The sequence below is a fragment of the Macaca fascicularis genome, chromosome 9 (genome assembly GCF_037993035.2).
Source record: "Macaca fascicularis isolate 582-1 chromosome 9, T2T-MFA8v1.1".
Taxonomy (NCBI): Eukaryota; Metazoa; Chordata; class Mammalia; order Primates; family Cercopithecidae; genus Macaca; species Macaca fascicularis.
This window is the reverse complement of record NC_088383.1, coordinates 113,278,590-113,302,682: the sequence shown is the minus strand read 5'-3', so window position 1 is coordinate 113,302,682 and position 24,093 is coordinate 113,278,590. Positions and strand designations below refer to the sequence as shown.

The window sequence follows — 24,093 nt, the reverse complement described above, 5'->3', positions numbered from 1 at the left end:
CCTGACCAACATGGAGAACCCCAGGTCTACTAAAAATACAAAATTAGCCGGGCATGGTGGCACATGTCTGTAATCCCAGCTACTCGGGAGGCTGAGGCAGGAGAAGAATCTCTTGAACCCAGGAGGTGGAGGTTGCAGTGGGCCAAGATTGTGCCATTGCACTCCAGCCTGGGCAACAAGAGCAAAACTCCGTCTCAAAAAAAAAAAAAGAAGAGACAAAGTGGTAGAGTATGACCTTCTAGGGGCACTCCCCCAGAAAAGGGCAGAGAGCCTCAGATGGTCATGGGTACAACTTCCTGAACACACTGCATGTGCTCAGTTCCCAAAGGTAAAGAAGAGGCATTGTGCACGTGGGCAGCCCCCCGTAAGGGAAGAATTATGGGAAAGGGGCTAGCCTATAAAGTCCTAGGATCAAGGTTAATATTGTGCTTATTCTTCAAGTCGCATGCTTGGGTCTCTTCCAAGTGTACTTTCCTATCTTTCCTGTTCTAAAGCCTTTTAAAATAAACTTCCACTTCTGCTCTGAAACTTGCCTCAGTCTCTTTTTCTGCTTTATTTCCCTCAATCGAATTATTTCTTCTGAGGAGGCAAGAGTTGAGCTGCATACCCATTCTGCTTTGCCCCCTGTAACTCAAACACCTTCCACCAGTAAAAATAGTGCCACCCATAGACCCCACAAGGTGTGCCCCTGCCATGGGCCCCACCCTTTAGAGGGCCCACACCACTGTCACGTGAGGTCCACCTCTCAACACTCCCCCAGCATGACGGTGACTCTAAAGTTCTGCCACGTGACTTCACATTTGCCCCATGTCCTCGAAACAAAAGGCTACTGTGTTTGGACACTGTGAGGTTTGTGTGTTGTGCCTCTTCCAACATCAAGAGTTGGAAACTACTTAAGGAGTGTGGGGAGGATCTGACTGGTGGGAATGCTTGGATAAGATAAAAGATATTGGCCGGGTGCTGTGGCTCATGCCTGTAATCCCAGCACTTTGAGAGGCCAAGGTCGGCAGATCACCTGAGGTCAGGAGTCACAGACCAGCCTGGCCAACTGGCGAAATCCCGTCTCTACTAAAAATACAAAAAATTGGCCAGGCGTGGTGGCATGTGCCTATCATCCCAGCTACTTGGGAGGCTGAGGCAGGAAAATTGGGTGAACCTGGGAGACAGAGGTTGCAGTGAGCTAAAATCGTGCCACTGCACTCCAGCCAGGGCGACAGAGCGAGACTCCATCTCAGAAAAATATATTAAGGAATTTGTCCTTTTTTCAGAGAGCATGAATGTATTCATTCATTCAGTATTGCTTTGTGAATAATTAAGTATTGTTTCCCAGTACAATCAAGTGACTATTTTCTTGCTTCTCTTTGATTCCAACTCTGTTTGGTTCCAGGGGTTGTCATGGGTTAGCGTGGTATTGGCAATAGCTGTACATGGATGCTGAAGAATGTTTTGCAATATAGAAAAAAATGTATTAGTCCTATGTTTCTGTATGTATGTAGGTCTAGATATAACATGTATGAAGCTTGATACCAATTCTTTGACAGCTACATGAATAATAAATATTAGAATTGCAAATTTTTTATATAAAAATATTTAATAAAATTTCATTAAAATTAAAAATATTTGCTTTAAACAATTTTGATTTGAAGTTTTACTTTTCAATCTTATAATTTGTGTTTGACTTTAAATTTTTAAGAACTAATTTGAAAATAATTGAACAAATGATTTATGAGTCTCCATTTATATTCTTGCCTTAGAATTCCAGGTGGGCATGTTGTGACAATCCCCTCTGTCTTGCAAAATAACCTTCTCATTCTTCTTTAAAACATTATTTAAAACCACATGTTCAGTGTGTTATTTTCTTAAATGTTGACTTACAAACCCTTTCTGTATTTAATCTAGTGTAGTTATTTCAGTATCAAGAGTAAAGGAAGCATCTTGGGACACAAAATTTAGTCATAAAACTATACTCCACAGATACCTCCAAAATATTTGAAGCTTGAAAATGAAGTCTGAATTTGTAGATTAAATGCACTAAATAATAACATTCAGCCATTTTCACTAACTGGCCCAGGATCTCCATAACAATGTAGCCTCTTCCCATATTATTTATTCTAAAACTTTTGGAAATTATGAAGGATTTCCTATTTTTCCTCTCTTTTTCCAGAAAAATGCAAAGTTTAAACTAAATGTCCAATTTACTTTGAAATTTACAAGTCTGCTGGAAAGAAGAGTGCTTTTAAGACAATTAACTACCTGAATTCAAGTTCATTTGAAACTTGTGAGATGTTGGGCAAAAAATTTTAACTTTCTGAGACTCGATTTTCCTGTCTCTACAACAGGGATTAAATAATACATGTATTATAAGGATGTACAATGCCAGGCACAGAGAAGTGGCTTCATATAAGTTAGCTATTATTATATAAACATGCATGGATGCGGCAGGAGAGCAGAGAGAAAACCTGTGCAGAAGACATAGACTTTAGGCCAGACGCAGTGGCTCACACTTGTAATCCCAGCACTCCGGATGGCCAGGGTGGGAATATCACTTGAGGCCAGGAGTTCAAGACCAGCCTGGGCAACATAACAAGACTCCATCTCTACAAAAAAAAGAAAAAGAAATGCTTAGACTTCAGGGGCAGGTGAACCCACGATTGAATCCAGCTCTACCACTAACTAAATGTGTAATTTTGAGTCTCACTCATCTCTCTGAGCCACAGGTTCTTATGTAGCATAGTTGGTGGGAGGACTCAGACTCTATGGAGCTCCAAACACATAATAGCAGCTTAGTAAATTGTGGTCATCACTGCTATAAAAGGGGTCAATTGCCATAGAATAACCAGATACTCTCTATCATAGCAGATTATTCCTTTATTTTAAAAACATTCATTATTTACATTATTTCTTTTTACACAGAGAAACAATGCCAACTTCTTTTTTTGACTTTTCTCATAAACAAGATGCATTTCACAAAAAGCAAACAATTAGCTGATAAACAGGAAACCACTTACTCATTGACTTAATAAAATAAGTTCTAGTATGCTGTATGATCTTTTCACATGTTTAAATGGTCATAGAAAATTAATGGGAGAAAAACTTAGTGAAAGTCCATCTTGCAGATTATCTTGGAATTTGGCTGGAACCCTACAGAAGTCAGGACTGAAATGATCCCTTAGTGGGAAATAAGGATTTTTTTGTTCTGTGACTGGCTGTGGCCCGGTTTGGTTTTAGGGCTTGCTCAATGAACTTGAGTTAACCACTGCTCTTTTAGCCTTTAAGACAAGCTGAGTTCCAGAAAGGTATAAAATCTCACACTGAGGATTAGGCATATTCTGTCCAGGACTAGGCTGTTGGTGGCGAGGTGGAGATTTGCCAGGGAAGAGAAGATTGGGAGGGGCAGGGCTGGTTTGGGGGAGTTGGGCCCTTCCGAAAAATGGTGGAACACACTGGTTATTAGAAAAACTTGTGTGTCTTAGATTTTGTTTCTAATACCCACAAATCTTTCAATGTGAGAACTGGAACCGATTTCCCTAACTTATCCTTCCGAGTCCATTCTCTGCGATGATCCGCATTTCCCCTTCCAGACTAAGAAAGAAAGGCCACTCATTCCTCTGTAACCTGGCACGGTCTAGGGGTCACGTAATCTCCTGCATATCAGAACATTCTGGTATCCCCAGAAACCCAGCTAGAGACTTCCCTTTCCATCTAAACCATAACACCAAGATTTCAAGAGTAAGATACACACGAGACTGCCTTTTCAATTTCATTCCATTCAGTTCCTCTTTTGCTGTAACACAGAGTAAGTTCAGCTTCCCAGGGTCACTGCTGATTCCAGGCCAGCATCTCTTTCCCGAAGTCTATATTCCCTGCCTACCTTTCATCCTCTGACAGTCACTTACTTTGGGAGCAGGGCAAGACTGGCCTCTTCTGCTCTAGGGTTGGCTTTAAAATTAAGGGAGGTCTCTAGCTGGGTTTCTGGGGATACCCGTAGATGATATTCAGGAGATTCCCTGACCCCTACACCGGGCCAGGTTGCAGAAGGATAGTGGCCTTTCTTTCTTAGTTGTGGTTAAAAGTATGAGGGTGGGTGGGGAGGGCTTGGTCAAAACACAAATAAGCAAAGTCATCAGGGGTGGCAAAAGAAAGTTTGACTTTTCCTCCTTGCTACTTTTTCCTGGGACCTGCAACATGAGATTTTGTCAGTCAGTTTTATGAGTTTTAAGAACAAAGCACGGTGTGTGTCTGCCCTCACATTTCTGCATAGAAACACATCTCCATTTCCTCCTCACTCTGTCTCGGTGAAGGACACCACCATCTCTGTGGTAATTAGAAATCTAGGAACATCCTTCACTCTCCTTTCTCCCTTGCCTCTTTTTATCAATCCATCACCAAATCCTATAGATTTTTACCTTTTAAAATAACTTTTTAATACACTGACTTACCAGTGGTTTTCAACTGGGGGTGATTGTGCCATCCAGGGGACATTTGAGAATGTGCACAGGCATTTTTGGTTGTCACAGCTGCAGAGGTGCTACATTGCCAAACACCCTACAATGCATAGGACTCTACCCACAATCGCCAAATCCAGCCCAGAATATCGACAGTGCTGAATTTGAGAAATCCTGCGTTGGCTCCATTTGTTAGAAGAATGGAATAGACTCCCGACTGATCTGCCTATTTGAATTCTCCCTGTTTTCCCACCCCAGCCACTTGATAATCCTGCAGCCAAATGATCTTTTAAAAGCATAGACCTGATCCTGTCACTCCCCTGCTGAAAACCACTTAATGTCTTACAGGGAAGGAAAAGATGTGATACCTTTCCTCATCTATCATAAGGGTTATAGCTGACATTCCTATAACAAAAGACAGATTAACAAGAGAAAAGCATGAAAAAATTGTTAACTCAAAGTTTTACAACACACAGGAGGCTTCGGAAATAAAGACTCAAAGACCCAGGGAAAAGTATTTTATGCTTGGGCTCCATGAAGAACGGACAGCTGTGTAGAAATGTGATTGGACAAAAAGGGTATGATATAATGGTAACAGATTGAAAGGGGAACCCAGCAAAGCCTATCTGTTTACATTCTTCTTGACCTCTCTGAGTAGGATTCCTTCCTGCTGGGTATAGAGCAGGACTCCTCTGGAATAAGATGCTTATGATCCACATTAGACAGGCATGCCAGAGAATTTCTTTATGGCCAGTTCCTACAAATAAAGGCAGAGGAAGGTTAGAGTAATATTTCCAGGTTTTTGTGCTTTGCTTTGAGGGAGAGGGGTTCTATAATATACATAATATACATATTAATAGTTTCCATGACCCACCTTGGGGAAGAGGAATTCTGGTGTCTATGATTTGCTTTGGTGGAGAAACAGGGGCAGGAGACAGGAGAACAGAAAAAGGTCAGAGAGAAACTTTGCTTCTGAGGCCTTCCAATCTTCTTTAATTCAAAGTATTCAGCATGCCAAAGCATCCTACTTTTATTTATTTATTTATTTATTTATTTATTTAGAGATAGGGTCTCACTCTGTCACCTAGGCTGGAGTGCAGTGGTGAGATCATGGCATACTGCAGCCTCGACCTCCCAAGGCTCAAGTGATCCTCCTGCCTCAGCCTCCCAAATAGCTGGGACTATATGCACATGCCAACATGCCCAGCTAATTTTTGTATTTTTAGTAGAAATGAGGTCTCACTATGTTGCCTAGGCTGGTCTTGAACTCCTGGGCTCTAAGCCCCAGTAGTCTTTTCATGGCTCTTAAGATAAAGGCCAGAACTTTCAACTTGTCCTTCACCTGGCCATTGGTTCCTTCACTAGCCTCATTTTAAGTATTTTCTTCTTATCTCCCTCTGCGCCAATCACACTGCCCTTCCCAGTTCATCCAATCTGTGGCCCTGCCTTAGTGTCTTTATAAAAATTATCCTCAGCCCATCCCACCCCCATCCAGCAATCCCTCCTCATCGTTTGACCCTCAGTGAAAGTGGTGCATGCACACAGAGACCATCCCTATCACTGCCCGTTCAGCTCATGTTAAAGAACAAATTATTCAACGATACTTGCTAAAGCATGGTAAGGCCACCTTTACTCAGGACCATCATGAAAGGTGTAGGAACCATGAAAATGGAAGTTTGAGAACAGAGCTCAACTCTAAATACAGCATGGGCAAGTGGGAATTTATAGCCAAGGAGCAGGTCAGTGGAAGGAAAATTACTAATAGCAACCATCAGGGCTGATGGAGGATTCTAGCTAAATTGACCTAATGGGCTTCTTGCTGAAGACAGGTAGGAAAGGAAAATAAATCTTGGGGCCCTCAAATCACTAAGCCAAAGGGAAAGCCAAGCTGGGAACTGTGTCAGGCAAATCTGCCTCCCATTTTATTCCTGCATAAGATAGCTACAAATATAAAAAAGCTACATATCCCCCCCCGCCCCCAATCAAATAATTTTCCCACAAGGAAATTCCTTGTGGACAAAGGACGGACAGAACTCAAAGTCGTTCCTCTGGTCACAAGAGACAACTGTACATCTGATGGCTTTCTCTGCCCTGTTGTTTCACTAAGCCAGACTTAGGCATAAGTGACTATTCCTCTACCCTCCTCTCATATGTAAATTGTTGTATTCAGTGAAAAGCTAATCAGAGACTCAAAGGAATGTAATCTTTTGTCTCTTATCTCCCTATGACCTGACTGAACCTATGTACATCTTATACATATTGTGTAGGATGCCTCATGTCTCCCTAAAAATCCTTGGTATACAACCAAGCTGTGCCCCGACCACCTTGGGCACATGTCAGGACCTCCTGAGGCTGTGTCATGGGCATGTTCTTAACCTTAGAAAAATGAACTTTCTAAATTGATTGAGATCTGTCTCAGATATTTTGGGTTCACATAAGCCAAGGTAATCAGACATCACCTGGGGGACAGTAGAGAATAAGGAACCTGATCAGATATGGAGGGTGATCAGACATTGAGGACACTGATGGACTGACTTAGCAGTGTTGCCAAACTGACTTAGCAGTGTTCTTTGCTAAAACTGGATTTTACAAGGAAGGGCACAGACAAGCCTAGGAAAAGGTTCAGGAGCCCAACGAAAGTTTGGCCAGGCAGAGAATCTTTGTCACTAGGTGAGGATCCTAACATAAGCATTCATACTATTATGTTTCTTTTCTTCTTATTTCAATCTATAATTCTATTTGTGTAATGATATTGTTATAGGAAAGGGGTCCTGATCCAGACCCCAAGAGAGGGTTTTTGGATCTCATGCAAGAATGAATTCAGGGCGACTCTGCAGTGCAAAGTGAAAGCAAGTTTATTAAGAAAGTAAAGGAATAAAAGATGATACGCTAAACAAGGGGTGGATTATTCATGGCTCCCCTTTTTAGACCATCTAGGGTAACTTCCTGATGTTGCCATGGCATGTATAAACTGCCATGGAGCTGGTGAGAGTGTAGCAATGAGGACAACCAGAGGTCACTCTCGTCGCCATTTTGGTTTTGGTGAGTTTTGGCAGGCTCCTTTGCTGCAAACTATTTTATCAGCAAGGTCTTTATGACTGTATTTTGTGCTGACCTCCTATCTCATCCTTTGACTTAGAATGCCTAACCATCTGGAAATGCAGCCCAGTAGGTTTCAGCTTCATTTTACCCAGCTCCTATTTAAGCTGGAGTTGCTCTTGTTCACACGCCTCTGACATTTCCCACCTCTCTTTTATAAGAGAACCCTTAATCCTAAGGGTTGCAGAGGGACAAGGATCCATCTTTTGTAACTTCTTCAGGCTGAATGGGGGCGATGATATTCCTGCCTAACTATGAGGGTCTCTTGCATTCAGGGTAGAGAGGAGCTCAGTCAGAGAGCATCAGTATGGTAAGGTCCATTCAAAACTCTTGAGTTTTGACAAAAAGTGATATCTGGAAGATTAATACGTGTTTAAGAAAACATTTAGTAAGCTTGTCCTGTATTCCTACACAAAGAGTATAACAGCAATATATTGCACAAGTGTAAAGCAAAATAAGTAAAGTTATTCCGAGTAAGCTAAATTAGAAGGCTTTTCATGAATTGGGCAGCTGTTGGAACTAAGCTGACATGGGGTTATTAGCTGAATGTGATGTGCCAAGAATTAGAATACTGATCCAGAGTTTTACATTACCCATCCCTTTTGTTTCTTCTGAGCAGCAGTCAGAGATCATTGGTTGGTTTACAGGAATAAGCAGGGTTAGCCTAAATTGCAGAAATAAACTTAAAAACAACTAATGAGACTAGAATTTAATAACAAGTATACCATAGTTCTTGAAACATAATATTACTCTCTCCAGTTTCTCATTTTTGCTAAAGACAAATCATTGTAAGACTGATTTGCTTTGTTATACTTGGCCTGATTATTTGTATAAAGTGCAACAAGAATAATTATTTTTCACATAGGCTCTTTTTAAATTGGCTTTGATGGAACTCTGCTCTATAGAAGTGATCTTAGATAAGACTTTGTAAAGCCAAGCTCAGCCATGTGTTTGTACCCTCAAATATCTATGATTTGAGTAAATTCCTGTCCTCTTGGGGTCCCAAGATAACTTGGGACTCCTGGACCTGTCAGAAAGTGACATTCTTTACTTATCACAGGTCATTCTTTACTTACCTTTACAGGGACTGTTGCAGACAAGATCTGAGGCCAATTCTCCAAGGGGTTTTTATTGGCTTTACAAGTCAAGTTTGATTCCTTAAAGGAAAGCACACCATTCCAGTTAAAGCTTTGGTAAAATAACCAATTATCCAATTGTGTTCTGTTACAAAAGAAAACAGATCCTTACTGCATGTATGCAAATAACTATGTAGACATAAATTAAGAATACTCACAAATAGTTTCCAAATTTTGGAAAAATTAGGTAGAGAGAAACAAATCTACTCCAAATTTTGTTCACAGAAGTATACTCAATTGCTAAAAGCTGTAAATAGCTCAAAAGAAAAGTTTCCTTGACTCTGATATTCATGAACATTCCAGCTCTTCATGAGGGTTCTGAAAGTTGTTTCCTCTATTCTAATGTTACAATTTCCAAAGTTATTAGAAACTTGCATTTAGGAACACCGACTAGAGTTCTATAGTTGATTACAAACCACCTTCTAAAGAGGATTAGAACAAGAAAACAATTGTGGTTGATAAAAAGTTTTAGGATAGCCACTATTAAAGCTACAATTGATAAGGAAACTTGGTTACTTCTGTGGCACACAAAATTTGACATAACAATTATAATTATTAATAACCTACACTAAGTCATATTAGAATTATAAGCATTTCTCATAACTTTGTAACATATACCAATAACACATTTATGCAAATATAGTCCAAAAAAAGCAAAACACCATTTCACATTTGATAATGCTTCCTGTATGACTGTTATACCAAATAACCCAAATTTTACCTTTACATTAATGTGCTATTAATGTTAAACCCAATTTTTAATAAAACCTTATAGAAATATTTACCCAATTTTAATGTTTAACCATAAGGTAAGAGTCTTATAAGCCTTGTATAACCCTTTACAATTGTGTGTGTGTGTGTGTGTGTGTGTGTGTGTGAGAGAAAGAGCAGATCAATTCTCTAAGAAAAACCTATTGTGCTTTTATTCCAATGTTTAACTTATGGAAAAACTGAATAAAACCCCTGTAACTTTAGCCAATATGTTCACACACAGAATCTCTTACAATTAATTTTTATAAACCTTCCACAACTTATTTAAACCTTTAGATTTTTTTTTTTTTACTTAAAGTAATCCTTTAACACTTAAATGTAGGCAGAAAAAAAATCCACATTCCCATGACTTCTTATAAGCTTTCACCAAAAACACATTTTACTTTCTTTACACACCTTGCATGTAAAATTGTTTCTTTAGTAGTTTTAATTACATGTTATAATGTCAACTCTTAGCAACTTTTATTTTTGGTGAAAACCTTGGTAAGTAAGAGATTTTAATCGTGTCCTAGGTGTGAAGCCTAGCCTAGGACATGCCAGGCAGAAGTGCAGATAAGAGCTGACTCTCCAGCATAGCTAGAGAGCATGGCTAACTCCACATGTCCACAGGGATCAGCCTTACTTAAGCAGGCAAGTTGTACAGTAAGAGTCATAGGGCATTGTATGAAGCATTTAGGAGGCCTAACAATCTGTCAATTGTACAACATTTCTTGTATAAAATCACTTTCATAAATCCTTTCACAACTTATACAGACCATCTGAGACAATGTGGATATCTAGCCCAACTCCCTGGATCCCACCAGTCTCTAAGTTCCAAGAAGAAAGAAATTTTATTTGTTTTTCTATTTTTTCCAAGTGACTAGCACATGCATGAATGCATGCGGGATGCTCTGTAAATATTTGTGAAAGAAATGGAGAGAAGAAAGCAAGACAGGAAGGAAAGACATAAAGAAAGGAAGGGAAGGGTAGAGAAGGGAAGAGGACTGGAGGGAAAGGAAGGAGAAGGGTAAGGGAGGGAGTCTAAGGGAAGGTATGGGAGAGAAAAGGGAATGACAAGCTGCCAACCATTCAATCAGGTTACTTCCAGAGCTGTCTGCTTCCCTGAGGAAGCAAGAGGGTACATTTCAAAGTGTTATTGGTACTTACGGGCTTGGAGCTCTAAATTAGGCTAGACCTGCATTTAAGTCCCACTCAGGGCCGGGCAAGGTGGCTCACGCCTGTAATTGCAGCACTCTGGGAGGCCAAGGTGGGCGAATCACTTGAGGTCAAGAATTTGAGACCAGCCTGGTCAACATGGTGAAATCCCATCTCTACTAAAAATACAAAAAATTAGTTGGGTGTGGTGGCATGTGCCTGTAATCTCAGCTACTTGGGAGGCTGAGGCAGGAGAATCGCTTGAATTCAGGAGGTGGAGGTTGCAGTGAACCAAGATTAAGCCACTGCCCTCCAGCCTGGGCAACAGAGTGAGACCCTGTCTCAACAATAAATAAATAAATAAATAAATAGGCCGGGCGCGGTGGCTCAAGCCTGTAATCCCAGCACTTTGGGAGGCCGAGACGGGCGGATCATGAGGTCAGGAGATCGAGACCATCCTGGCTAATACGGTGAAACCCCGTCTCTACTAAAAAATACAAAAAACTAGCCGGGCGAAGTGGCGGGTGCCTGTAGTCCCAGCTACTCGGGAGGCTGAGGCAGGAGAATGGCGTGAACCCGAGAGGAGGAGCTTGCAGTGAGCTGAGATCCGGCCACTGCACTCCAGCCTGGGTGACAGAGCAAGACTCCGTCTCAAAAAAATAAAAAAATAAATAAATAAATAAATAAATAAAATAAATAAAGTCCCACTCAACTTTGTAGCCATGGACAAATTATGTGCTTCTCTTTTCCTCACGTTACTTGTCTGTAAAATGGGGATCATGGGAGATGTGAAGACATTGCAACAATGTTTGGCACAGTCTGCACTCTAAATGCAAGTCTGTTTAGAAATTTATTAATTTTAAAAAATTATTATTTATTTAGAGACAGGTCTCGCTCTGTCTCCCAGGTTGGATTGCTGTGGCGTCATCCCAGCGCACCGCAGCCTTGAACTCCTGGGCTCAAGCGATCCTCCCACTTCAGTCTCCCAAGTAGCTGGGACTACAGGCGTGCACCGCCACGCCCGGCTGCTTTTTAAAATTTTTTGTAGAGGTGGGGCACGGGCGCGGCAGGTGTCGCTCTATTGTCCAGGCTGGTCTTCAATTCCTAGCCTCAAGGGATCCGCCCGCTCTGACCTTCGAAAACGCGGAGATTGTACGCATGAGTCTTACTTGCAATTATTGGCCCGGACCTGGGCCTTTCCAGCCCACACTCGGAGGGGCCCGCCCCCCGCTTGGCTTGTCGCTCACCCATTGGCCGAGAGCGGCGGACCTTCCACCAGTCTGCTCGGCCCAGGAGGGAGCGGGCCAAAGCACAGAGCCAATGGGCGCGGGGCTTACGGTCTCCGGGATACAGGTGTACACAGTGGCGGCGTCGCAGTCGGCAGCCCGGTGGCGGAGGAAAGGTAACCGACCCGCCCTGGGGTACTGCGTGCGCTGCCCGCTCCCGCCTGAGGAAAACACTGCCCATGGCGCAAGGCCGGGAGCGCGACGAAGGTTATCACTCCGCCGGCGGCGCGTCCCTGTCCGTGAGGTGCGGTGTCCACGGCCCCGCGACCGCTCTGGGTCCCGCGGAACCTCCTGCCCCACGTCCCCTCCTCCCTCCTCTCCCTCCGGTTCCTTGGGGCGGCTTTCCCTGCAGCTTCGACCCCTTCCCCTCTGCCCCTATTGCCTTCTCGCAGCCTCCCTACCCGTGTGACCTCCCCTGTCCGCTCCCCATCCACTTGTTCCTTGACCCCGTCCCCAGTTGTCTTTCCCACTCCTTATTCTGCGACCCTGACCGCCCTCCCCCACCCTCGCCTCCCTTACCCAGCAACGCCCCCTGCACCCTTCATCTCTTCCTTCTGGCTCAGGATTCCCGCTAGTGATCCGGGTCCCCTGATCACATCCCCCTCCCCCTCCCTCTCCACCGGCGACAGCCGGGATCCCGTCCTTGCCACCTTTGATGATTTCCTCCAAAGTTAGGACCTTGAATCCTTCTAACTCCCATCCACTAGCTTTGGATTTATTTGCATTTATAGTGGCCTTTGAAAAGCATCAAGCACTGCGCAGATATAGGTGGTATTTTTTTTTCTGCATTCTAGGGTGTTCCTCCCAGCCCTCACCTCCACCCTATAGAGCATCCCCTGCTAGTCCTGGACACTCTAATGTCTCGAGGTTTCCCACCAAACCAGTGTCCTTCACTTGCCTTTTCCACCATCTTCAAGCGTATCTTTAATATTTAAATAAAAATAGAATCTCCATCTCCTCTCCTTCTTTCTATCACACACTTAGCACACACTCCTTACTTGAGAGTATGTTCTTTTTGTGTGCTAGCCTTTCATTCACATCGACTTCGTTCCTTTTATTTTCTACATTTATTTGTATTTTTAAATCTAAAATATGGCCACATACTCTTTATCTGTGTAAATAAGCAATTTTCCTACTCCGCTTACAACCACAAAGCAGGTTGTCCTATGCAAAGTTTTTTTTACAGTTCATTAAAAAAAATCAAACTAATTATAAAAGAATGGCTCAGAATGCCATTGTGTTGAGATCAAGCTCTTTTGTCTGTTATTTGCACTTTTTGTCTTCGAAGAATACAAGACCCCAGAAGTCCTTCTGAGACTTTCTCAGGTTTGGTCAGAGAGTTTCCTTTGCTGAAAAAGTTATCTGAAGAAGGCCTGGGAGACCTATGGGATTTTAGGTCTACATTTAAATTTCTATAATTCATTGACTCAAACGGATCTCACAGCCAGCATGTGTGTTCTTTTATCTTAGAAACTGGGGGCAGAAAGGACATGGAAATAGAAATGTTTCAAAGATTTTGATGACCCTTTGCTTTGTTTAAAAAAAAAAAAGTATTTGAAATGTATTATATTGATGTTGACATATCTTTTCCCAAAGATGGGTGCAAGGATTCCCTAAGCAGAATGTTCATTTTGTCAACAACAACACCATTTGCTACCCTTGTGGGAACTATGTAATATTTATTAATATTGAAACCAAGAACAAGACTGTACTCCAGTGTAGTAATGGAATTGTGGGCGTCGTGGCAACTAACATCCCCTATGAAGTTGTGGCTTTTTCTGACCGGAAGCTAAAACCCCTCATCTACATATACAGCTTTCCAGGATTGACCAGAAGGACCAAATTGAAAGGTATTCTGGAGAACCCTTCCTCTGCCCATAATTGAAGGATTTTGTTTAAAGATTTGACTAAATCTATTATGTGAAGATTTCTTTTTTGAAAGGTGTTTGTTTGTTCGTTTGTTTTTGAGATGGAGTCTTGCTCTGTCACCCAGGCTGGAGTGTAGTGGCACGATCTCGGCTCACTGCAACCTCTGCCTCCCAGGTTCAAGTGATTCTCCTGCCTCAGCCTCCTGAGTAGCTGGGATTACAGGTGTGCACCACCACGCTCGGCTAATTTTTGTATTTTTAGTAGAGGCGGGTTTCTTCATGTTGGTCAGGCTGTTCTCGAACTCCTGACCTAGTGATCCACCTGCCTCGGCCTCCCAAAGTGCTGGGATTACAGGCATGAGCCACTATGCCTGGTCTGGCTTTTTTTTTTTTTTTTTTTTTTTTTTTGAGACGGAGTCTCACTCTGTCACCCAGGCTGGAGTGCAGTGGCCGGATCTCAGCTCACTGCAAGCTCCGCCTCCCGGGTTTACGCCATTCTCCTGCCTCAGCCTCCCAAGTAGCTGGGACTACAGGCGCCCGCCACCTCGCCCAGCTAGTTTTTGTATTTTTTAGTAGAGACGTGGTTTCACCGTGTTAGCCAGGATGGTCTCGATCTCTTGACCTCGTGATCCGCCCGTCTCGGCCTCCCAAAGTGCTGGGATTACAGGCTTGAGCCACCGCGCCCGGCCTTTTTTTTTTTTAAATACACATTTTTAAAGAAGGAATCAAACTGATCACTGAGGATTTAATTATGTTAGCTAAAGCCTTGCTGTTCAAAGTGTGGTCTGTTTACCAGCAACATTGGTGTTACCTGGGAAGCTTGTTATAAATGCAGAAACTTGGCTCCCACACCAGATCTACTCAGTCAGAATCTGCATTTTAACAAAATTGCCCAGGTGATTCATACGCACATTAAACTTTGAGAAGCACTGGACTAGAAGACTATCGCCTTTTTCAGAACAATGATTTTTCTTCTTTCCTAATATTTGTTGAAAATCCAGGTGAATTAATGTTTGTATAGCTTCTAAAGTCAAGTCTCTGAGCCTCAATTTCCTCATCCATGAAATAGGGATAAAGATAGTGTCTAATGTGAAGGCTGTGGTGATGATGATAGATGAAATTATATAATATATTGTATATGTATGTATGCCAAGTGCTCAATGTTGCCTACCATTTGAATTATTACTGTTTATTTTATTTTATTTATTTTATTTTAACAGAGTCTGGCTCTATCACCCAGGCTGGAGTAGAGTGGCATGATCTTGGCTCACTACAGCCTCCACCTCCTGGGTTCAAGTGATTCTCCTGCCTCAGCCTCCCAGGTAGCTGGGATTACAGGCTTGCACCACCGTGTTTGGCTTTTTTTTTTTTTTTTTTTTTTTTTAATGTTTGTGGCAGAGGATGGGGTTTTACCATGTTGGCCAGGCTGGTCTCGAACTCCTGGCCTCAAGTGATCCACCCACCTCCGTCTCCCAAAGTGCTGGGATTACAGGTGTGAGCCACTGCGCCCGGCCTACTGACTCCTTCTTAGATACAGCTGACCCATACTGAGCTGCTGCACATCTGCTGGAGCCTCCAGCTAATGATTCCCTCATTGGACACCCCATGGGCAGAAAGTTCATGCTTGAGGCTGGACTTAGCTCTGTAGTCTTAAGGGTCAAATAAGTATTTGGGTGAAGTCAGGGAACTTCACTATAATACTTCGTTTGTGGTGAAATTTGCATTCTCAACAGTTTAAGACAACTTTTAAAACATAACCCATTCACATGTTGGGAACTATCTAGGTGGACCATAACTACACTTTATCTTAAAAATTTCCCCAGGTTGGTTATTTGGCTATAGTTCAGTTTGAGCCAATTGAAAGTTAGTTCAAACCAATACCCAAGAGTCATACTGAATAATGATGCCCTAAAGGAATTCCCAGTAATATTAATCAGTAATATTAATTAGACCTGTTTTCACTGTTATTTAATATCAACCTGGAAGTTCTAGCCAATGCAACAAAATATAAAACTGAAGAAAAATATAGCTATAGGAAAGGAGATGATGGATAATGCAATAGTCTGCTAGGACTAACAAAAGAATGCACAGTAAGACGCTGGTTTTGAAATAAGTACCCATTAGAAATAAGAAATAAGTACCCAATAAGTACCCATTAGAAGATACACATACTTAGAAATAATTCAAAAAAAAAAAATAAGTGTGAGTGACCTAGGTGAAGAAAACTACAAAAATCATTGATTTAAAATATTTAAATGTATAGAAATATATTCCTGGATGGAAAGCCTGGTTATTATAAATATATTTCTGAGATTTGTCATAGAAAGTAATTTGTAGGTTTATCATATGTTTTAGACAGCAAGGAGTACTCAAATGATTCCGAAATTCATCTGGGAAAATAAAACATAGAGAATGAGAATAATTTGAAAGAGAATGATGGCAAGGCATTTTAATATTATGGTGCCATAGTAATTAGAAGTGTGGCATTGGTGCAGGAATCACCAGATCAGTGGGAGAGTTGAAGACTTGGGACAGAATCTAAATTATATAAAAGCTGAGTAAATGAAGAAAGAGGCTGTCACCAAAAAGAAGGAGGAAGAGGAGGAGGAAGAAGAAAAGGAGGAGGAGGGAGGAATAAGGAGAAGAAGGAAAAAGAAAAAATATAGATTATTCAACAGTAGTGTTAAGAAAATGCATATTTTTACAAAAGTATCAAGTTAGATACTCATGGTCTATATCGGATGAAAATAAGCATTCAATATAAATAACAAATCCACTTGAACATAGTAGAAAATACAGGCCGGGCACGGTGGCTCCTGCCTGTAATGCCAACACTTTGGGATTCCAAGGCAAGCGGATCATGAGGTCAGGAGATCGAGACCATCCTGGCCGACATGGTGAAACCCTGTCTTTACTAAAAATACAAAAGTTAGCTGGGCATGGTGGCATGTGCCTGTAATCCCAGCTACTCAGGAGGGTGAGGTGGGAGAATTGCTTGAACCCAGGAGGCAGAGATTACAGCAAGCCGAGATCACGCCACTGCATTCCAGGCTGGCAACATGGCAAAACTGTCTCAAAAAAAAAAAAAAAAATATATATATATATATATATATATATATATGTATAGAGAGAGAGAGAGAGAGGAGAAAATACAGTAGAATAGAGGAGTAATTCCAGGAAGGGGAAGAACTTTTCACACAAAACGAAACCTTTAAGACAGACATATTTGATTGTATATATATTTAAAACTGATTAACATCAAAACACCATAAAAAATTAAAAGGGAAATAATAAACTGGGTAAAATATTTGGACAAATGTGATCAAATATTTTCAGAGCATTAATGAAACAAGAACAAAACAAACAGCCTCTTAGAACAATGGAAAAGAAATTAACCCAGACAAATCACTAAACTACAAATGACCAAAGACATCAAAAAATGTTTCGTCTCAAGATTTGTTTTAAAAAGTGTGATTTAAACCAAGATGCTATTTTTCTGCCTATCAAGGTCACAACTTTTTTAAGATCATAATTGCTAGGTAGAATGCAGTGAAACTGGTAGCACTCTTATTTGCTGAAGGTGGGACTATATATTGGTAGAGTCTTTCTGTGAAGTAAATATTTACTCTATTTGACTCAGTATACTCGCTTCAAGACGAATTCAATTTTTAGGAAATGGTTACAAATATAGTCAAAGATTTACATGCAAAAGAGTTTAAAAAGCACTGTCATAATAGCACAAGATTGGAGCAACCTACATCTCCAGTATTGTGGATATAGTTAAATAAAATATACTATAAAGGGGTATTATGCAAACATTAAAAATCACACATTTAAAGAAGTGTTAAGATAATATAAAATTGTCAATATAACGTAAATTAAAAACCAACTTGAGGTAGCACTATAATCCAATTCCGTTTAAAAAATGGATTATCATATATATGTGTGTGTGTGTGTGTATATATATATATATTATGAGACAGAGTCTCACTCTGTCACCCAGGCTGGAGTGCAGTGGTGCAATCTTGGCTCACTGCAACCTCTGCCTCCCGGGTTCAAGCGATTCTCCAACCTCAGCCTCCTGAGTAGCTGGGATTACAGCTGCCTGCCACCACGCCCAACTAATTTTTGTATTTTTAGTAGAGACGGGGTTTTACCATGTTGGCCAGGCTGCTCTCGAACTTCTGACCTCAGTGATCCACCTGCCTTGGCCTCTCAAAGTGCTGGGATTTCAGGCGTGAGCTCTCTCTCCCAGCCTCATATATAATATTTAATCTATGGCTAGTATAGCTATAAAAAGCAAAGTTATATTTAAAGAAAATATATATGTATGTATTTTTTCAAGTAAACACAGAAGAAAATTCTAGAAAGAAATTTACCAAGTTTGGTGGTAGGATTATAGAGAATATATTTTTCTCTCTCTTTTTTTTTGGCATTTTCTTCAAATACCATATTTTCTAAGATTTAAAGAATATCTAAAGTTGGTCATCTTCAATTGTGGAGGGAAACATCTGTTTAGCAAGCATTTAAAAATCATTAAGGTCTCTGCCTACAGAAAAACTAGTTTTTATAGTGAATCTCAATAAATACACTTTTTTCTTTGTTGATTAGACTATGCTGAATATATTCAATAAATGACAGAAGCAAAATTTCAGGATTATATTATGGTCAATTAAAATGAGAATGAGAAAAAAAGCAGAAAACAGCTATTAAAAATCCACAGAACAAGCAATAGAGACATAAACATACAAAGACAGACTGAGGTGAGGGCAAAGCTTGCACCTGTGCAACCCCACTGAAGAGCGGATGAAGAAGAGGGAAAATCAGACCACTCTGTACTGGGAAGCACAGACAGGCTCTTCTTGTTTTGGCCTCCCCGTGGTATGCATTTTAAACCATGTTGTTGCTAAGACTTTGGAATTCATGTTGCTTTTCATCAACTATAGGTACAAAGGAGTAGGTCACTTTTTATAGCCATTCCATAAGCTGGAAGATATTAAGCTAAGGGCCAAGATAAAAGAAATAAGGAAGTAAGCTAGAATTACTACAACTCCCCAAGATATTTAAAGATGCCTAAATAACTATTCTAATTACAATGTCTCATATATTTATGAGATGATTCTTGGGTCATTTCAAACCATGCTGGGACATGCATGGTGCAGTATGCTCAGTTCTGCATTGAAGTCTAGAGATAGTAACCTCATGGTCTTAATTCACTTTAATATCTTTTACAAATGGGTCTTAGCTTTGCTCTAAGCTTTCTGTTCATGGTCTTAGAAATTAGCCAGGATCTTTCTTATTCTAATAGTTAAATGCTTTTGAATTATGTGAAAATCATTAGCAAAGGAAAATAAACTGTAAGATCATAGTTAACTGAACATGGTCTTAACATAATCAAATCCTGATAATGGATTTTATATTTTAGGCAACATTCTCCTGGACTACACTTTGCTTTCATTCAGTTACTGTGGCACCTACCTGGCTAGTTACTCCTCTCTCCCAGAATTTGAACTGGCCCTTTGGTAAGTTTCAGCATCCTGTGGAATTCCTTTTACTGGGTTACATTACATTTTCCTCTTACTTTTCTGGATTTTATCAAAGGAAATAGACATCAAAAATCTGAAACAAGCCGGGCGCGGTGGCTCAAGCCTGTAATCCCAGCACTTTGGGAGGCTGAGACAGGCGGATCACAAGGTCAGGAGATCGAGACCATCCTAGCTAACACGGTGAAACCCCGTCTCTACTAAAAAATACAAAAAACTAGCCAGGTGAGGTGGCGGGCGCCTGTGGTCCCAGCTACTCCTGAGGCTGAGGCAGGAGAATGGCGTAAACCCGGGAGGCGGAGCTTGCAGTGAGCTGAGATCCGGCCACTGCACTCCAGCCTGGGCGACAGAGCCAGACTCAGTGTCAAAAAAAAAAAAAAAAAAAAATCTGAAACAAGGAAATATGAAGGAAAAAAATCCCAATCATAAGTTTTCATACAGTTGCTATGTTTAGGCATAAAATTTGGCAGTCAGAGCAAAAACTATGTAAGAACTAAATTAGTTATTGTCATTCTCTTTTATTAACATGCTTTATATATTATCAGATAGAGAATATATTTATAAATACATAAAGTTTCACTTAAAAAAATAAATGGCATCTTGGAGTTGTTCGCAAGTTTCCTGCTAATATTGAAATTGAGATGGTCTCTATATTAGAGTTCAGTTTAACATAATTGTTGTTAGAGACATTAGAACAATTCAGAGAGTGGAACATAATACCACTTTTGCCTGCTGTATGGGAAATACCTGTGGTTAAGACACATTTCTTGTCTTTCCTGGATCATTTCATGTGACCAACTTTAAGGCTGTACTCCGTTTTCTATCCATGATATAAGCCCCTTCAAGAGGATATTTTTCTTATTAAGGGGAAGTACAGAATATTCCAGAAATGACTAAAGGATAACATAGGAACATTTCTTATACAAAAATGTAAGTACCTAGATTCAGGGAGCCACATTTAGTCTATGCAATTTTTTTTTTTTTTTTTTTTTGAGACGGAGTCTTGCTCTGGTGCCCAGGCTGGAGTGCAGTGGCACGATCTCAGCTCACTGCAACCTCCGCCTCCCGGGTTCAAGCAATTCTCCTGCCTCAGCCTCCCGAGTAGCTGGGATTACAGGTACCCGCCATCAGGCCTGGCTAATTTTTGTAGAGATGGGGTTTCACCATTTTGGCCAGGCTGGTCTTGACCTCCTAACCTCAGGTGATCCACCCACCTTTGTCTCCCAAAGTGCTGGGATTACAGGCATGAGCCACCATGCCCGGCCATAAAATTTTTTTATGTCACCATAATCAAGATAATAAATACATCTATCAGCCAGGCGCAGTGGCTCGTGCCTGTAATCCCAGCACTTTGGGAGGCTGAGGCGGGCGAATCACGAGGTCAGGAGGCGAGACCATCCTGGCTAATATGGTGAAATCCCGTCCTACTAAAAATACAAAAAATTAGCCAGGTGTGGTGGCGGGCGCCTGTAGTCCCAGCTACTTGGGAGGCTGAGGCAGGAGAATGGCGTGAAGCCAGGAGGCGGAGCTTGCAGTGAGCTGAGATGGCGCCACTGCACTCCAGCCTTGGTGACAGAGCAAGACTCTGTCTCTAAATAAATAAATAAATTCATCCATCACCCCAAAAGTTTCCTTGTGTTCCTTCAGAGCTTCCTTATTAGCCTTTGTCAGTGATGTGGTTTCTGTCACTCTAGTTTGCATTTTCTGGTAGTTCATATACAGGGAGTCATACAGTGTATATTCTTTTGTCTGGCTTCTTTCATGCAGCATAGTTATTTTGAAATTATCTTATGTTGCTGCATATATGTGTCAATAGTCATTCCTTTCTATTCCATGGTATGGATATACCATACTTTATTCACCTGCTGATGGATGTACTGTATTAGCTTGCTAGGGCTTCTGTAACAAAGTATCACAAACTGAGTGTCTCGAATAACAGAAACGTATCATCTCACAGTTCTGGATACATAAGATAGGAAGCAGCTGGGGAGAGACGACAAGTGCATAAATTCTGATAGTTCCAAAAGCAGAAGGCTCCAATTGTCCTTCCTAAATGCAATCTGTGAATGTTAAAAAAGCAGTGAAGTGGAATGAGCACAAATGTGTTAGTGTAACAGACTTAGACCTGAATCCTGGCTCCACAAATTACTAGCTGTGTGATCTTAGAAAGGCTGAGCCTTCGTTTCTTCCTCTGTAAAGTGGATATATCAAAATCTCCTAAATATGGTTTTTCTAATAATTCATTGACTAAAAGTATGCATCATACCTAATAGTGTCTATTATATTATATTTATTTTAAGTCTGAGTTTCAAAGGTGATGATTCTTAGGCTAATTCTGGGCCACCAATATATTTTGTTTTGGCCATAAAGTATTTTTAAAATTGGAAAAATTTAGAGAAAAAGTTATCTGTATAGCCTTTCTCAAATACAGGCAACCCTGGACCTGTATTCCCACATGGTCACAGTCTGGTGTGGGCTAGTAAGTAGGTACTCATTCTAGATGCCCACCACCTTAAGCAGGGGTCGGTAAACGATGGCCCATAGGCCAAATCTGGCCCACCGCCTGTTTTTGTAAATAAAGTTTTATTGGAATATGCTTATTTGCTTATATATTATCTATGGCTGCTTTTGCTCTATAATGGCAGACTTGAGTTGTAATAGAGCCCATATATGGTCTGCAAAGCTAAAAAGATTTACTGTCTGGTCCTTTATAGAAAGAGCTTGCCAACCCCTGTCTTAGAAGTGTTTATACTCAGTACATTTCGTTCATTTACATTAACTTCCTGGCCCCTGTAAGCATTTGAGTTTGCTCACTGGATTTAATTCGTTCAGTAAATTTGTATCTCCTGCTTCCTGCTGGATATAAAATGTATCTCTTCTTAGGTACATTTTAGGTATATCTGAGCCTTTTGTAGGGGGCATTTTTGATAAACTGAAGTGAGACTGAGACTATGGGTAGGTAGTATCTCCTCTCCGTCCCAACCCTTCGCCTAGATTTGTTTGCATGTCTTAATATTCATGTGCACTTCTGTTTAAGAAATTTGAGTCAGGGGGAGAGACAAGCGGGCAGGAGTGAGGAGGGCAGGGGAGGATAGGGTAGATGCTGTGGGGAGGACCAGACACTGCTCTATCATGAGAAAATTCTCAGTGAGGCCCTGTGGCAGCAGAGGTGCCCTGGGGCCCAAGAATCAGTATGAACAGAGCTGTGAGACAGACCCTCCTCCAGCCTCTGCTCTGCAAACCCAAGATCAGAAGCTTTGGGAGCAACCCTGATGGCACCCTTGGGTGCTGCATAGAAATGTGAATGGGATTTAATCCTGTGATGAGGCCCAATAGTCCTCTTCACCAAGTAGCTTTGCCAGCAATGGGCCTAAACACGAGGGAGCTAGAAGATGAACAGGGCATAGGATGCATCTCACTTGGTGACAGCAGTTAGTCTGTGGACCCTGGGGACTCCCAGAAATAATTTAGTAAAAGTTCAAAAGAGGTGAACTTCTGGAAGTCAGACCAGGAGGAGCTCAAGTACCATTATTTGACTCCTGGAAATAAATTGGTCTAAAAAGACTTTACCTTTGTGTTCTAATGTTTTAAAAGAGCAGAATGGATTAATATATTATTTGTGTAATTAAAAATAACAACTTTGAAAAAGAATCTAAAATAGGTGGGGAATGGTCTCATGGTTGTAGTCCCAGGCTGGTGGGGTCTGGGATATCTGGGCTTCATAAGCAAAGACAATGTGCTATACACCAGCCATACTACCACCAGCAGTTTCATTAGAGAGGCATTCACTGAGATTTCCAATGGGTTAGTGCATTTAATCCTTGCCTCCCCGCTGCAACAACCCCCATGAGACATCTATGATGGTCCTCATTTTAAAGAAAGAGACTGAAACTTCAGAGATATGAGACGTTAAAGCAGAATTTTCAAACAGATTGTGAGATGTAAGATGGTTTTATATAACTCCTTAAAAATGGAACCAGCAGGAAAACGAAAGAAGCTGGTCCCTGTCTTAGTAAGTCGTCACAAGATCCCATGGACTGGGTGGCTTATAAACAACAGAAATGTTTCTCACAATTCTGGAGGCTAGAAAGTCCAAGATCAAGGCACCAGGAGCTTCAGTGTCTGGTGAGGGCCTGCTTCCTGATTCATGGATGATAATTTCCACCATGTCCTCACATGGTTGAAGGGATGAGCTAGATCTCTTTTTATAAGGACACTCATCTCAATCATGAGGGCGCTGCACCCTTGACCTGATCACTCCCCAAAAGTCCCAATACCCCAATACCATCACCATTGGGGTTAGGATTTCAACATACAAATTTGGGGGCAGGCACAAACAGACCATAGCAATTCCTGAGTGCTTAAAAGAACACACACACAGCTGGGCATGGTGTCTCACGCCTGTAATCCCAACACTTTGGGAGGCCAAGGTGGGCGGATCACCTGAGGTCAGGAGTTCAAGACCAGCCTGGCCAACATGGCAAAACCCAATCTCTACAAAAAATACAAAAATTAGCCAGACATGGTGGTGGGTGCCTGTAATCTCAGCTACTCGGGAGGCTGAGGCAGAAGAATCACTTGAACCTGGGAGGCAGAGGTTGCAGTTAGCTGAGATCGTGCCACTGCACTCCAGCCTGGGTGACAGAGCGAGACTCCATCTCAAAACACACACACACACACACACACACATACACACACACACACACGCTTACTCACATAGAGATAGAGTTAGAAAAAGGAGTGATTAAATAAAATTTCTAGGTTAATATATGAATGATGAACTTTCCAGAGGTCTCTAAAACCTTAGCACC

The 24,093-nt window shown here is 41.3% G+C and overlaps 1 protein-coding gene and 1 long non-coding RNA gene across 18 annotated transcripts in view; one reads left to right on the top strand and one right to left on the bottom strand.

The window, feature by feature from the left end:
- Positions 1–5,064: 5,064 nt before the first annotated feature.
- LOC107130890 (uncharacterized) lies at positions 5,065–10,734 on the bottom strand. Of its 2 annotated transcripts, XR_012418194.1 has the most exons (4): positions 10,598–10,734; positions 8,621–8,701; positions 5,320–5,353; positions 5,069–5,202 (listed from the first exon to the last, which is right to left on the bottom strand). It is a non-coding gene; the product is annotated as an uncharacterized lncRNA (long non-coding RNA). The 2 variants fall into 2 exon arrangements; XR_001493594.4 differs by lacking the exon at positions 5,320–5,353 and having other exon boundaries at positions 5,065–5,202.
- Positions 10,735–11,955: 1,221 nt separating this feature from the next.
- CFAP43 (cilia and flagella associated protein 43) overlaps positions 11,956–24,093 on the top strand; it is a 108,589-nt gene continuing 96,451 nt past the window's right edge. For 14 of the 16 annotated variants that reach the window (XR_012418193.1, XR_006689523.2, XR_010578087.1 and 11 more), the window contains exons 1-3: positions 11,956–12,115; positions 13,468–13,721; positions 19,165–19,261. Coding sequence is in view for 11 of the 16 variants with exons in the window: in XM_045361478.2 (XP_045217413.2) it covers positions 12,051–12,115; positions 13,468–13,721; positions 19,165–19,261 (416 nt within the window). In the remaining 5 variants the exon portion in view is untranslated. The remainder of the gene's footprint in view (positions 12,116–13,467; positions 13,722–19,164; positions 19,262–24,093) is intronic. The other 2 variants (XM_074002654.1, XM_015456654.3) reach the window with 1 other exon arrangement.